The sequence below is a fragment of the Hylaeus volcanicus genome, chromosome 6 (genome assembly GCF_026283585.1).
Source record: "Hylaeus volcanicus isolate JK05 chromosome 6, UHH_iyHylVolc1.0_haploid, whole genome shotgun sequence".
Classification (NCBI taxonomy): domain Eukaryota; kingdom Metazoa; phylum Arthropoda; class Insecta; order Hymenoptera; family Colletidae; genus Hylaeus; species Hylaeus volcanicus.
Window position 1 is genome coordinate 19005820 of NC_071981.1, and position 17124 is coordinate 19022943.

General features: G+C 41.8%; 1 protein-coding gene across 1 annotated transcript in view; it reads left to right on the forward strand.

Moving 5' to 3' along the window:
- The first annotated feature begins 4209 nt into the window (after positions 1–4209).
- Positions 4210–17124, forward strand: part of LOC128878034 (potassium voltage-gated channel protein Shaw-like) — a 31075-nt gene continuing 18160 nt past the window's right edge. The window contains exons 1-2 of the mRNA XM_054125820.1: positions 4210–4571; positions 15277–15655. Of these exons, the coding sequence (XP_053981795.1) occupies positions 15329–15655 (327 nt within the window). The 5' untranslated portion in view covers positions 4210–4571; positions 15277–15328. The remainder of the gene's footprint in view (positions 4572–15276; positions 15656–17124) is intronic.

Sequence of the window (17124 nt, forward strand, 5' to 3'; positions counted from 1 at the left end):
TCAGTTTCTTAACATATTAGGCGTCCTATTTATCACGAACACTTGAATTCCTTTATTCGAAGGACTCGCACGAATACCGTTTTGCATGCGTTCAATGAACTATCGAATGGCATTTCTGATTATCCCCCAGTTGACATTACAACATGCGCTAGTAATACGTTCTCGCATATTGCCTGACATTGTAGGAATATCGCTGTACATTCTTGGTTTTAAAGTTCCACGTAGAACGCAATTAAGCGATGATAAATCAGACGACTGTTTGCACCTAGTTCGATCCTAAGATCGGTGAGCACGCTGTCTAATACTTTGTCGTCTCGTGGATTTCGCTCGGAAGACCCTGTACACAGTTGAATCAATTATGTTAATAAATTTTCGACATAGCATAAGAGGGGTGTGCTGCGACAAGGAGGCCATTTCTTTATGGTTTTGAGATTAGAACATAATCACGGATTTGTTTAGCCATTTCCTGTTTAAATTTCCGACGAAACTATTTTGGAAGTTACCACAACGAAGTTCTCGATGAAGTAAAACGAGAAACGGTTGTGAATTTATGGGACTTTAATATCCGCTGACGAATTCGCAATTCCATAGTACCGCTCAATTTGCCGACAACTCATTTACGGATTGTTTGCGACTGTTTCCATTATAGCACCGTCTGCTACTTCATCAACGGCGGTGTTACTCCTTTTAGGTTTACGCGGATAAATGCTGGCTGTCGCGTAAAACGAGTTCGCGAAATGTTGCACGAGAGAGACGAGAAATTTTTATTGTGTACAGTATTTGTATCGTTGATTTTTATTGAATCAAAAATATTTTGATTGCGTAATTGTAAAGTAGAAAACAATGGATAACAAAACGACTGATCGAACAGAGTGGCAAACAGAGCCGTGAGATTCCGTTCGCTCGGTCCCAGAAGAAGCAAAACACCTTAAACGGTGAGAAAGTAGCGAGAAATAAGTAGGGGAAGCTTTATTTCGCAAGCGTGATTCCAGTCTTTCTGGACCTGATACGAAGAAAGCCTAGAGAATCGATCGTTGTCGTTCTCGTCATCGAGCAAGCCTTATTCGCAGCACCACCCCTTAAGACGTTGGCGCCTCGTTGAAATGGAGACGGTGGCGAGAAGGAGGGTTGGAGGAAGTGAGAAAAGTCGAAAAGGGGTGAAGTAACGACTCGAATAACAGAAGAAAAAGGACAGTGGTATACATGTTGCCTGCGACGGTTAAGAACCTCCAGCGCTGTCCGACTTTTACTTTAAAGAGTTAAACGTGAAAGAGGTTAATTTACGGAATCTTTGATAGTTATATGTATCGAACAAAAGCTGTGACTCTTTATTGAAAAGACTCTCAATTTTTCGAAGAACACATATCGCCCCCATATTGCAACCAATACGATTGCGAGGAATCGTTCAGACGCAACTACCAATTAAAATATGGAAATTCCAGCCGAAATTTCGCCCCAGAACTCCGAGTGCCGCTCGCGATGAGTTACGAAGTCATCAATCAAGATGGAAGGGTGTCTACGGTCAAGGGTGAAATTGTGAGACGCAGCAACTGCTATCAGACACGCCTATCAAATCAACGGAATCCTATCCCCCTCGAGCTTATCGCACCCTATAAACCACTAGAACAGACCGAAAAGGCGCGACCCGTTAGATTTACCAAATAGATACTTTACAAGCGATCTTTCGTACAGCAGCAGAGTTCGCGTCGAATGAAAATAGTCGCGTTAAACGTAGTATTTCGCGTTATAAATAAACGTAGTGTATGGTTTCAGCAGAAATCCAGTGGCTCTTCGAAACTAAGGATTCGATCAGAGTCATTCAATTTGCTATCGAGGTTGTCCCTAAGAAATATTATTAGAACATTTACGTTGGCCGTATATAAGCGTCTGTAGAAGAGGGGCAGGCTATCTCCTAATACGCCAAGCCGTAAAAATTGCCTCTGAGCGATGTTCGTGATATTAGAGGTATCAGACTTATCGTCCATAAAAATAGGTTATCACGATGGCAATAGTATCAATCATTAGCTCATGTGATACGATACCTTGACCAATGGCGGAATAAGCTTGTCCGAAAATTCTTATCGCCGAATCTAAATTTCATTCGGGGACAATCTCCCCAATTCCATGCTATACATCTGAAACTTTGCCACGCGAACCATAACGCACCGATATCTCTCCTATCTGTTACACTAATTACATCAACGCTGCCCACAGAATTGGAATATGGAAAAATACGAAAATAATAGCGTTACGCAATTACCGTGTAATGGGAATGTTCGTTAATGCGAACGATGGATGATGTATTTATATAATTAAAGTTACCGGTACTAAAATATTCATGGAAGAACGCTACTCTCGCGAATGTTACAAATTTCATCTTCCTAGGTAAAAGCCGCGAGCTCGAAGCACTCGAGCGTTAGGAGGGATTCGAAGCAATAACTCGATTCGCTTTCTTTACGGTTGTGTTTTTAATTTCGGAAGGTAATGTCATTATCCGCTTTCCGAGGTAGACAGATACCCCGATAGCGACACAAAAGACGCAATTAGGATCCTGAAATTCTTTGTCTCGTAAACGAATCGGCCAAATAAAGTTGTTTATAATCCGTTTACGTGTTCTCGTCTACAATTCCAGGAAAAACCGATTCCTATGAAATGTTTAAAAGAAAAGGCTATTCGATTCGCAATGCTCCGATAACTGTACTACAATCTCTTTTGTTAAAAATATTTCAGTTCTCTGAAACGGCTAAATAATGTCGCCAACCGTACGTATTTCGTATTTAACGTACCTATTTAACGTATTTCTTCCGTATCAGAGGATTTAACACGCGGAAAACGTAAATCCGCTACTCGGGGAAAAAACAGATCGTCGCTGTCTCAAACAGACCTTGAAAGAATTGAACAATGTCGCAAAAAGCCACATCCATCATAATTATCTCGAAACAAGCAAAACCGCTACATTACCACGGAAACAGGACAGCTAACTTAACAGAAGCAGATTCTCGTTCACGGAGCCTCTAAAGAACCTCCGCAGAACCCAACACACCTTTCATTGAAAAATTACCGTCACGTTTGCTATTGGAGGACTGCACGATCCAGGGAAGGTAGAACCGCTACACAGGGTAAAACGAAGCTGTCAAGCTAATCGCGAAACCTCTCAGGTATCAGTTGAAAATTTTCCCGCTTTAAACAGTCAGAACTTCTAACCAAACGGAATTCCTGTTGGTTCGTTCCTGCCTCTCGATATAACTCTACATCGCGAAACGAAACGCGCTACTTCCTATGTCAATATTCCTCCAACTACTCACCGAATTTCTCAGAAATCTCCAACGCTCTACGAACTTTCACGATTTCCATGGAAACCAATTCTGAGATACATGAAAATCAAAAGAGAGGGTACATACATCCCATAAATATTCGTACCCTCTTAATTAAATAATATGATAGTTTTGATACTCTCAAATGAATTTTTGGTACACTCGGAAACATTAAACCCACCATTTAATTTAAACAAATTTCTTCGATACACAGAAAGGGAACGAGTATTTACAGAACTGACTGTACGTACACGCGTGTATAGAGAATTTTGTATAAAAGTTGTGCTGGATGCCAGAGCTCTCCGATAAACTACTCCAGAAGCACCCACGGAAATGTTGGAATAAAATTGTATCCGACGAAGATCTCTCCCCTCTGTTACATTCAGCCGAGACAGTGGCGGAACATTTCCAAAAAGAATTGAACGAGCTCGCAAAAAAGCAGCAGAAATCCTTCATAATTATCGCGAAACAAGGAAAACAGCTGCATTACCGTGGAAGCAAGGACCGCCCAACGGCTCCGAACTGGACAAAGGCAGCATCTCCTTTCCAAGAACGCTAAAGAACCCGTGCAAAACCTCCGACAAATGCGCGGCCCGTGTTAGCTCGGCCAGAAGGTGTGCATCCCTCGGAGGAAGCGCAAGTGAAGTAGATAACCGGGAACGGAGTCGCCGAAAAAATCGGTGCTCCCGCGTAACCCGAAAAACCGCGTCCCCTTTCAAGCCCGCAGCAACGTGCACACCGTTCTGTCGTCGTAGAAACTACCCCTACGCATACGCACTCGAGGCTCTGCGCGCGCCTCTCGTCTCCCCGCCCTTGCACGGTCATCCCCACACCATCCCTTCGCAGTCACCGTCTTTCGACAAAAACGGCGACTTCGTTCGAGGTCAGTTCAGTCCGCGCACGAGTCGAGAGAACCCGAGCCCTCGTCCCGAAACCATCGTTGGGACATTCGTAGTCGTGACACGAAACGGATAACGATGACCTTCTGGTCGTGTCGGTTGATGCCACGATGAGAATCAACCGGTAACCGAGTCTCCACGTAAACGAGGTAACGAACGCGCACAGATTCGCGTGGTGATCGTACGTTAATAGTAGCTAGCCGGCTTCGTCGAAGCGGAAACAGCTAGTGTCCATTGTGCCAGTCAGCGGTGCACCTCGATCAGCGCCATCGCCGCCGCCAGCATGGAGGATGCGGAAGCATAGTGTCGTTGAGATGCCGCCAAGGAGTACCGAGACATGAAGAGAACGCGACCGAGGGTAAGTAGGCTTTGCACTTACTTCCTCCTGACGGTATCGCTCGCGTCCTGACGGGATTCCCTGCCCCGAGGGATCCTCGACCGCCGAAGTCTTAGCCAGAGCGTTTCGTTCCCGTGTTTTCGTGGGACGATTGCTTCGCGATCGTTCGAAGGGCTCCTCGAGGGTCTCGAGTGCCCCGAGTCCGAAGTTTGGAGTCGAAAGTTAGCCCAAGGGGGAGGAATTTCTGTACGCCGGAATTCCTCCTCGATCGGGTGCACCTTTGTCGCTGGAACCTCTTGTGTAGCAGAGGTTAACGAGGATTCCCCTCGCGAGATTGTCTGTGATACGTTGGAGCGATGTCTCGTCTTTGCGCGAAAGTTTGCATCGATGCTACAGCGATAAGCCACTCGATGGAAGGTGGCTTACCCCGATACCAGGGGGTGAACTATTTTTAGTGTCCCTCCATTTCGCCATTACTTTCTCGACCTGTCGAACGGATACTTAGCCGAACGGCGCCTCTAAAACCCCGCGGAAAGAACAGAATGCCGGGAGGGAGTCGATCATTGCCCGTACCCCTATCAATCTTCCAGCAAAGTACTGGTTCGATGCACCTGGTCGTCGCAACTTCCACCCGTTCTCTTACCGTAGACTGTACCTACTTTCTTCCGACGCTCGCATAAGGTATTTTCGTTCATTGATTTATCGGATTCACCAGTTTCTCGCTTTCTCGCTCAATTGCCTCCCCCCTCCCCCGTGGCCGCCCTCTTCCCGCGAGGCTTGTTGGTTCGATTTCGTTGCTTCGACAGGCTGCTCCTGGCTACTTTCTCTTCTACTTTCTTCTTCTTCTTCTTTTTTTTTTTTTTTATCAATCCTTCGTTCCCTTTTTTTCCTTTCTCGAGTCTTTCGACGGAAGAATCGCGGTTGGAATGTCGCTGGGCGTACCGACTGCTTATCGAGGTTTCGTGCACACAGACTATCGATTCCCGCGACAAGGGGTCGACTGCTACTGCCGCCGCTCAGGCTTACTTGTAAACCAGCTAGCGCGAGCTGCTAGAACACTTTGGGACTCGTGACAGCACGCGCGCACTGTCATGGTGGTCAACAACCTTTTCGAATGATGTCAACCTTCCCCACCCGGTGTCGTCGGGGCCAAGGAAGTCGTTTTCGAGGGGGGTCCGAGGAGTGTTCTCGAGGGTGGCCGTCGCGAGCAACACGGTTTCGCGAGCACGGTCGTGATTTTGCTGATCGATGTTAGGCAGTTCGAACGGTCGGCGATGCGCTATTTCAGGGTGGATCGTTTTCGGGAGAATTCTTGCCGGCTTTATGGTTATCGCCGAGTTTACAGAGTTTGAGAATTTACCGGTAGGATTCGAGTAATTGTACTGCTCGAACTTTGAGATCGGCGGTTGTTAACGTTTTAGTTAACGCTCTCGATTATTCCGGCCCGAATCGTTTAATTCGACGAGAACCAGATTACCACTGTTACAATTGCCTCCCTTCCTGAGTAGTACCGCAATTCCCTTCCTTCCTGCATGGGCACTACGTTTCCCTTGTTTCCTGCGTGCTGTTAGGCTGCTGCCACCTGAACGTGTACTTTCGGAATACGTAATTGTAGTTTGCTAAACGTAGTCGGTCGACTGCAACTAATGTCAACGATTGTTTCTTCTTTTACGATTGGCGAGAATGCGAAACTACAGAAATGTAGTTTCCATTTTCGGATCGCCAGAACAGGTTTTAATACAAAAAAAAGATAGTTTAAAAATAACATTATTTTCTGGAACACCCTGCTGCCGTTAGTTCTGATACATACAACTCTACTTATACTTCGTTTAATAGTATCGCCGTAGCCTTCATTCTACTACACTTTTCTTGATGCTTTTACTTTATCCTCATTTCATTGGCACGTTCTCTACCTCATCTATTATTTGCCATTATTGGCTGATTTTACATTTCCGTTTCATTTTTATAGTTTCAATTGCGTACCATGGCATAGATTATTGTAGCAATCGAATCGTGTCAGTTTTCGAGCAAATTTCATTTGATTTTACATTCTTTTAAAGCCTCGCGTACCCTCGGACATCATTCTAAAACTTTAAATGCTTCAAAGTGCCGAGATACGTCGTCATTGTCATTACTGTTACATTTCATTCCATTATTCGACGTACGCGCGATATCGCGTCATTAAGACGCCAACGTGGACGATTTCACTGTTAAATTTATAGTGTATTGTGTACACACATACCGGGTTTGTACATACGCTCTATGTCAACGTAGGACGGTCGAGTAACAGAGTGTTTGAGGAGTAAAGTATGCAGGCAGGAGAGATTACATTGTACACGAATTTCTTCGTGTATGCTTAATAAAGACAATTAATAATAATAATGATCATCATAATAGGAATAGTAATAAATAATTTTAGTAGTACAAGATGGCAGAAGAAAGGATTAACGCCCGTTACGAGAAATTCGAGAGAACGTTTCATAAATTAATGTTATAATTAGTTAATACGATATAGTCGGTGCGGTATTAACGGTGAGCACTTTAAAGCAACTTTAACTTTCCCCTTTTGTGGCCAGTAGAAACCCAGTACGAAAGCACAGGTACCTTCGTAATTAACATTATTTGCATTTCAACCAAAGTAGACGTTAGTTTTCACTTATTCGTAAACGAATGGGTAGAGTTAATATAATTGCTGCTCTGAAAGTGTTTCCTTCCTTTGAACTCGACACTCGTTGAACCGACAAAGAAATACGTACGCGTAAATACTTATTTTTATGCGGTCGATTGTATCTCTGAAAAAGCTTCAAAGAGTTTCCAATTTGCGAGTTCCGACGGTTTAATCATTGGCGAAGTATATCCTACGATATACATTTCATCTGGAAAATTATGGGAGCAATTAGAATGTTTCAAGATTGCCGCGCGCATTCGTTAATAAAATTTATCGTTGAACGAGAGCGCAGAATACAGTAACGAATCGAAATGGATATTTAATTAAATTTATTAACTTGATCATAGTGCGGGAATGATGTATGGTAATTGTTATATTTATCTCATTTACATTCACACCAAGTACACATTAATATCAACTTCTATTAATCGAACGCGTACTAATTAATATTCGCGAATGAATTCCTATGAAAATGCCGGTAACTTTGATTTAATATTAGAAAGATAAAAGAATTCGCAAAGAAAACGCAGAGAAACGAAAGAACAGGTATCGTTGATGATGGCAGAAGAAAAAACGTTTCCGAGTGGTGAACGATCTACGTTCAGCGCTCAACCGAAAATGGTCTACTAAGAAACGGAAGTCAGGGATGGCGGTTGTAAACATTTTTTTTCTGCTCCCTTTTGTTGCATGAATCTGAATAGATGCAGGAATATCCAGTCTCATTTTTTCGTAGTTATTAATGTTCTACCGTGATATCGAACCCTCTGCAAAGCAGCTTGACAAGAGTTATTCTTCTATCGCAAGTCTGTTCGTCGTGATTTATGATCATTCTCATTAGAATTTATAAGGTAAACAATTTCTCTTTCTTCTATATCCTCGAGAAAATTAAGATTTTCAGAACGCGTCTGCGGTTGAGTTTTGATTTCGCGACCATGTCTGACCAATAACCGTTATTTCTACTTGCGTTGACGCTGCGAACGTTGACGATAACGTCAACTGTTTTAATTGATGGTAACTAGGTAGAAGGTAGTAGATAGCATTAAACATTTAGTATTTAATACCACATTACCGTCAAATATCCCCCAGAAATTGTTTATTCGTCACAGCCTGTGACTCACAGGTATCAACGCGAGTAGAAACAGCGAGTATTGATCAGACACGTTCGACGATACTCTTAAAAAATGATTTCCTTGAAAGCGTGCTGAAAATTTTCGTGAAATATCTTCCACCCTTTAGATTATTAATTACACCTTGTCACTCCTCAGTTTTCTTTTAAACTGAGAAAATTTGCGTAGCAATTATTTAAGCACTTTAAGCGTTACGCCGAGTTTTTTGCTTGTTAGCGTATGATAAAAGTTTCAGAAAAATTCTTGCGAAGAGGAAAATTACTCAACGGTCACGTGTTACCGCGTCAGTCTTCGCAGCGTTAAGCTTTCCTTTTTTTGTTACTTTATCTACGCGTTCCGACGTAATGTTGCTGCCCTTGGCGCAATGCCACGACAATATCGCATGCCATACATTATCACTTTCAGAGCCATTTGTTGTACTAATTACACAGATGCGCATATTTTTTATGTCCTTTGGTGGGCATTCATTGTTGCGATCTACCGTTCGTTGTCTTTCACCCACAAGTTCCACCTTCTCTCGATAATATTATATTTTCAGTTGTGTAGTTTTCTAAAAAAAATCTGTTGCTATAAATTTTTAAAAGTGATATTTATATACGTAAAAATGTATTCATTCGCGTGTTTTTATCCTTCGCGATAGAGACAAATGTTTGGCACGATCGTGAAATATTGCGGTGACTGTTGGTAGCCCGTACTCTTTCATTCCTCTATTTGATTAATGAAGTACGTCCCTTACTGCATGGAACGTGATAGCTCTCTGTTTACGTTCGCATCTTCGTACATTGAACGACATTCGTGTCATTAGAAGTCCCTGTCATTTTACTCGTCGGTCTATGCATAGTGCTACAGCCTATTATTATAATTCTCCTGTGTTTCGGAACACGCGAATGCTCCTATATATCTCGCAACAACGAAGCATGCATTTTGCGATTCACGTCGAGAAGATCATTCGTTGAGTTTAATAGCTTACCGATGAATGAACAAAGTCATCCCTGCTGCCCTTACTTGTCTCCATTTCAAGCAAAGCGTAGCCCCGGTTAACAAACACTGTTCAACATCGAATCCGCTCGTAACTACACGCGTGTACGGCGGACGCATGCATGCGAGCACACGTGGATATCTGTTCGTGACGTCATGGATGGTGAACCAACGTAGAATTGAATCGCACCACCACTTTGCTAGTGTATTTCGGTGTTCGTCAATTGGAATACGCCGAGGCACGTGATACGAGAACGCTTATTCTGGATTTCCTCCACGTTCAATCGAAAATCTCGGGATTTTCTGCTCGGAGCAGTCGGACATTCGAGATAGATTAGATCTCTGTTTCGTGCAAACATTTCCAAAACGATTTCTTATTACAGTATTTTTCACGTTTCACTTGTCCCTCGACAAAAGAAAATTGTCGATGGATACCTAGGTAGGAGCTTCTAATTTCGCATGGTGCTGTCGTAGTGCGGTGTCATAAGGTACATAAATTAATGTAATGCTTCTACCTTACATGTTTAACGTCGCATCAGCTGCACCTAGGTTGTTATTAGCGACACGACGGTTTAGTACCTTAGGCGAACGAGGGTGTAACGCATCAAATACTATCCAGAGATTAACTGATTGGTTTTGTGACTGTCGGGTGTCGTAACTTTCCTGTATATGAATAAATGTTACTTTGCGTATGGACGCTTTATTATATTAGAAAGCGTTTTAACGAATTATCTGTATTTCCAACGTTTACAACTTTAACTCGACACCTGTATTCCAACAAACTTGAACAAAAACGTTCGCAGAGATCACGCTGTCAAACATGCATTGAATTTCTACGTAACGTTATTCAAATTTGAATCTCATGTTTTAAAATGGGACGCCACGGTAACCGATACATTACTGACATACATACATATATGCATGACGTGACTTTCCAGGTGTTAGCAGTTCAAGCCAGGTTAAAAAATGTCAAGCAAAATTCTTGATTTATCAATGAACAATTTAAATGAAATTTATGCACCGTTTTCTAAAGAGTTGACCGCTATGAATCATTATTAATTATTAGCACGATGACTGTGCACGGTAACGTATACTCGTAATGTAAGTTACGTCCACCATCAGATTTTTCAATCTAAGAAAACGCTTTCCGTCCACCTTTTCTCTCGTTCACCTCCGTTCACCTTTTCTTCTGCTGGGTTAATGGAATTTGTTGAAGTTATTGGATGTTAGGATACTTTCGCGTGAGAAATGAAGAAGATAGGACGGACTAGTTGAGTTATCTTTGGATTTGTTCGCGATATTGCAAGGCTTCTGGCTATCACGGTGGATTACTCGCTCGGGTGGTCAGGGAAGATTATGTTGTTAACCAGATTCACCCGAATTACGTTAGCCGTATTGAAACGTGGGAATCGACAGTATTACACATTATATCGTTTAGGCTAATACTCTCTAAGTGAATTTATTAATGTGTAGTATTGTCGGCGATAGAGTCGATTCTCACTTTGCAAATATCGTATCCGATAAAATATGATAATATACGCAACCCCGAGATAAAAGCGTGACTGATCTTTATTAATGATTTAAACAAATTTCTGCTTCTGAAAAGAATTCTGAAAAGAATGTCTGCTTTTGCTTTTATTAAAGAAATCACGACACGTTCAACCGCGTCCTGTACATTTCATTCTAATCGTAAGAGTAAAATTCGTCTGCTGACGCTACGGTTCCGCGAATGCGAGGCACGAAGTCACGTTGACAGGTGGTTCGTGGCGAACATTGACCGAGAACGAAATACCCTGAATGTTGCTAGGGTTGCTACCCTCTCGAGTACCGTGGTTGAGGTTAAGACCACTTGTAGATTATTTTCTTATCGTTGGAATCATCGCCGTTTTATTCCGAGTTTAAACAATAATAAATCTGTACTCCGCAACGATTACGCGTGACTTCGGATTAGCGTATCGATGAGTCTGATTTACGAGCAGCTCGCGCTTCAATAGTCGAATGCTGAGAAAAATACATAAAAAATTCATAACATCGAGTTGGATACATATTTACCTAAAGCGATAAATAATGAAATCGCGAACTGTTCTTACCACCAAAGGAACCACTAACTTAATACTTTTGATACCACCATACGTTAGTCTCTGCTTGTTAATACGAAAAAAGACAATAAAAAACTTCCACTGGCGTTTGCTTATCATTTGTAGGTTATCATAATGGATTCTACGGGCCTTGAATAATCTAGTTCCTCTTATCTCGAAATGAATGGCCAGACACAAAGCATAATTCTCACGTCCATTACTACGCCCTCCGAAGATTATGTTTCGCTATTTTTTCCTCCAATTATTACACATTTCTAAATAAAACGTTAAACTGTTCTCGGCCGGTAACGGCCGTTAATAGCCAATAATAATCTAAATCTAATAATCTGTAATTAGTTGAAAATGAATTTTGCACTCTCGAAGGGCCGTAATTAAAGATGGTCAAGAGCTGGAGAAATTCTAAAGGGAAAATCTAGTATGTAATCTGATAACTGCTGAATAGAGTAATAAAGTAGATAAGCTTTTAAGTAGAAAATAGGTTTAACGTATCGGTTGCATGCGATGCTTCGGATTCCATACCTAGAGTTTCACGTTTAAGAAAACGCTGAATATTTCAGAAGAACTCGTTTCACTTTATAGACTCTCCGACTGTAGCTCTCATGGAATTTATAACTGCATTATATAGAATGCAGCAGTTACGACGGAGGTATAATTATATCTATTTTTCTGCTTGAATTACTTTCGAATGTATAGGAGTTACAAGTATCTAGAATTCTATCATATTATAATAATCACAGTGTAACTAATCCTCTTATGGAATCTGTAATTATAGATCCAGTTTTGCATCCAAAGTACATCGTGCTTGAAACTTCGCTCGATTTAAGCCACGCGTTGAACTAAAAACCGCAGAAAGTGCTGGCTATATTGATTTACGCGGCCGTTTGCATAAGGGAGGAGACCGCGAAGGGAAACAAAAAATAATACGGCGAATAAGCGAGGAAATTTGGAGCGAGTCCAAAATAATTTTTCACCATACCATTAACTCTCATTTACCGCGCCAGGTCGGGACAACTTTTACAAAGGTAACGGAATCTTCCACCGAAAAGAATAGGTTTCTTCGCGAGACAAGAAACAAACGATTTCAACGAAACAACGGCGTTCAGGTGTTACAGAATATTAAGAATCGTCGAATAGGTTCCAATTAGGTTAACTCTCCCCTACATTCGAAGGCGTAATTGCCTCTACTCGGTACGCCGATCGTTGTTGAAATGGTTGGAAAATGTGCAATTAATCTCCAGTTACGACGTCGAGTAGGGGATTAATTCCACCTTCGAAGCCTCGAAATTGCTGATGCCTGCCATCGCGATAGCATCAGGCGAAGGACACGAGGCGCAAACCGCGTGAACGTCGTTATCTGGTGCTATTTGCGAAATCAGAGGTTGCTTTTCGGGGGAATTCCCCATCGGGAATTGATTTCGAATAACTCGACATCAAAGTCGAACTTTTATTGTGGAAACATCACGGATGTATTGTTTGGGTCACGACGCGCTCCAATTAGCTTTAATTCGATTAACTGGCGTTGCCGAAACGAGACTGAAAAGGCGGTTGCATCGCGACTTTCGATGTGAAATATTCCAAAGCTGTCGCATTGACTCGGCACGATTCGTTGAAAATTTAATTAAAAAGAAAGGTTGCCCCGTTTTGCAAGAGAGAAAATGCACCGCGGGGAGGGACGCCGATAAAAACTATTCCAAATTGTAATTTATCTTTGACGTTCCAATTAAAAAAGTTCGGCGCGAAATTGGAACAGCATCGATTTTAATTTTATTTTCTTCTTAGAACTTTATTTTGGACCGAAGTAATATTTTTTATCGCGTAAGACTATACTTTTCATCTTCGATGAAAGTCGTGCGTACCGGAATAGTGCTTTCACGAACGAAATATTAACATTTTTACCCGACCCTCGTTTCTCCTGAATTAATTACCATTGACAATATGTGGGTATCGCTTTCAAAACAGACTCACCGTGGTGGAAGGCAATATGAAAATTCCTCCGCCTTTATCAACGTTATAAAGGCTACTTGGATGAATATCACAAGGGCGCATTTACATTCCCCGTATAATTCGTTTCCCTGTCGCATTTTTGAAGTTATTAAAGAGCAGAGTAATGTCAGGCCGCGGTATCTGTTGAAGTTTATCTGGAGGCCTGCTTTACATTTTCCCGGAGATCGCCAGATATCGAGCTTTACACGTCTCGTTCTCGCTGTGGCTATTGGCCAATTTCGAGCTCGCTTCCATGCAAAATTAGCCGAGTCGGAGTAACGTGCATTCGAAGATGAAAAGTTGGACACGGAGGAGGAATTAAAGAGCTCGTATTTTTAGTCGTCCCAGTTATGTGCAATTGTTAAATATGCACGCGTCAATGGCGAAGTCACGAAAGCGTATAATTAGAGAAATGTTGGCGCGATTCAAAACATCGAAGGAAGTTCGTTTCGACGGAAACTCAAGGTTGATCGTACTTTATTAGCGACAAATCTTCTGATGGAGTAATATATATAAAAAAAAAAAAATATTCCACAAATGTGTATAAAAATGAAGAGTGGGTAGAACTTTATAGTACGATCGAACCTCGATAAAAGGAACCTCCGTGGTTGCACGAGCTTAGCAACGAACGAGTAGTGGAAGTAGATACGTAGTAAAGACCATAGGTTGCGAAGATATTTCCTTTAAGTAGAGCTTCTTCTTATTGGATCGATTGTCTCGATCGTTGCACGAGTGTCGATACTTGAAAAGATATTCAGTCCAGTATTCCTGCGATTATCGAGGTTCTATTGGGCCGAATAAAATTTCTAAAGCGGGGCAAACAATAAAAACGTAAATTTTCTTTTCTCTCTTTCGCTTATTTATCATCGATTTTTGGAATGGTCTGGAAAGTGTGTCGACGGTAATCTAATGACGGTCAGGTAAAAAATCGAATTGCTATTTCTCACGCATTAATGTCCTGAAAATACTCACGATGTCACAGATTGTACCACACTCAACGAGGACCGCCCTTATCGAGCTTTTTAACGAGAAAAACTCGGCTTTTAACGACAGCGAAAGTGCGGTAGAGTTTTCGATAAAGGGAACAAAAATTAAATCGTACGTTATGGATGACCGAAATCCTCATAAATCAAACGAATTGACAAAAAGTGCTTGGTCCCCGGAACCGCTTCGGATTTTGCCAAAATTTTCCTGCGTTTAAATTGCCTCTCCGCTGTCCCGAATTGCACATTGTAAACCGAAAAAGCACAATTTTCTGCGCTGTCGAACAACGTTCGATAATGTATTTATTTTCACTGGGCGGACTGGTAAAACAATGTCGCGCACATTTATAGATACTCCTTAATCTCTTACGCTCTTCAAGTACACGAATTTGGGATGCAGTTAATAAAGTTAGAGAATTGCTATTTAATGAGATGCTCTCACAAGACGGAGCTATAAATAAAGATTCCACTTTCTAAAGTAAGTAAGCAACTGCGTTCTGTGCTGCTATGAATTTACAGTCACGTCGTAATTTACGCTTACGCAAAGCAGGCAGCTCTTCCACTACTTTTGTACTTTTAAAAACCAATAAATTGTTTAGGATCCCAGATAAATATGAATGGAGCACATTTACGAGCATCGAGAACCGGCGTAGAAGTCATGGTAAACTCATCGTAAATCTAATGTGTTTTGAAACATTAGCACCTGGTTTATGCAAAGGTGCAAAGTCGTACATAACGATAACGAAATTGTTCCTTTTTTTGCATGAACAATGGAATGGTACAGAAGTTTGGACAGGGATTTTATGAAAGTGAGAGAGATTTCGTCGACTAGAATCACTGTTGTTTGGGACAGCCGCTTAATAGGAAACGTTGGCGTTTTGTTCGCAGGCCGCGTGGGTTTCTCTGAGTCAGGACCGGCGGTAGCAGAGCCGTGATCAAAATGAGTCTTCTAAACATGGATTCGGAGAACCGCGTGGTCCTGAACGTGGGTGGAATCCGGCACGAGACGTACAAGGCGACCCTAAAGAAGATCCCCGCGACGAGGCTTTCGAGGTTGACCGAGGCCCTCGCGAACTACGACCCCATCTTGAACGAGTACTTCTTTGACAGACATCCGGGGGTCTTCGCCCAAGTCCTCAACTACTATCGCACCGGAAAGCTCCACTACCCCACGGATGTTTGCGGCCCACTGTTCGAGGAGGAGCTCGACTTTTGGGGTCTCGACTCCAATCAGGTGGAGCCGTGTTGCTGGATGACCTACACCCAGGTACATACGCACCGAACGGCCTATCCGCTTCTCTTCTTTGCCTAACCCTGATGTAATCGGTCGATGCGGTTTTTACTACTTGCGGATGCAGATTAACGAGAACGAGCAATGGTAACTCGATTGTGACGTCGAAAGTGGACCTATGAAGTGTTTAAAACCTATCATCTCTCGATTCTGGGGGAGTTTGAAGCTGGACGAGTATTTTCTCCGGCATACAATCCTCGCTGAAAGTTAGAAATGATAATGCTCGCTGCGTGGTACTTGAAATTTTATTTTTAATTGGGTAACTATTTTGCGTTGAAACACTCGAAACAATTAAAAAAATTAAATAGGTTTACTTTCAACGTCACGCAAATTTAAGTGTGGAATAACATAACGATGTACATTATGTGAAAAGTATTTAATTCGTTTATTCGTCGAGGAAATTACGAAGTGGTGCTCGCGTTGATCGAAACCGTCGAGAATGAAATTAGAAAGATTATGCGGCGCTTAATCTGCATCGGCAATGAAATTGGTAAATGCTGCATTATTGAACGGTATAATTGGAATGTGTCTGTTTCATCTGTTTATAATATTGTTTTATATTCAGCCTAGATGAATAATCACGAACACGAAACATTGCACAATGCAAATCATGTGACATAATTGGCGTCGGTTTTCTTTCGTCATTCGCAACGCCTGTCGTTTTTCATATATAGTGTATATACACTACTAACCGAATTACCGATTATATAATGCAAATTGTGTAGTATAATCGGCATGCATCTCTTTCGTTCATTTGTCACGTTATCACTAATTCAATCTAACGTCATCGGTACAGATCTGGGTCATGTAATGCTAATTACGCGAGCCTGATCTTCATAATTCATGCATTACGTGTACAGGTGGATCGTATAATCTTTAAACATTTAAATGGGACGAAAAGGAACACGCTGTGCAGCGAGTTTTGCTAAAAATTCCGCGAGCTCGTTACTTTGTTCGCGTTGACGTTGCATAAAATATAAATTTTCCGAACACTCGGACAAAATGCAATTAACTCGTGGCGCGTCGTTTAAAGATCGATCCCATATACATAGATATTTTTTAAATTGTCTAGTGCACGCACAATTATCGATTTGTGGAAACTAGCGCATCGTGTACGAGACGAACGAATTGATGTATGTATATATACCTATATTGTGTGGTGCACACGCACAGGATGCAAGTATAAAAAGATATAAATATTTAATCCTTCGTTACAGGTTACTTAATTCTCTGTTCCGTAATCCCCAGCTTCTTGGCATAGCCGGGCATTATCGACTGTAGGAAATAGTTGTTTGAAGATTTAGTGTAAAAATGCTCGAATAGCAACGGCGAATGAAATTTAGTAAATTTTTGTGTTTCGAGAAATGCCCGGCTATTCTGTAAAAATTGGTTTCGATGTCCCGAGGCGTAAAATAAGTGTCGCTTCCATCTTCGTGTGAGTAAAA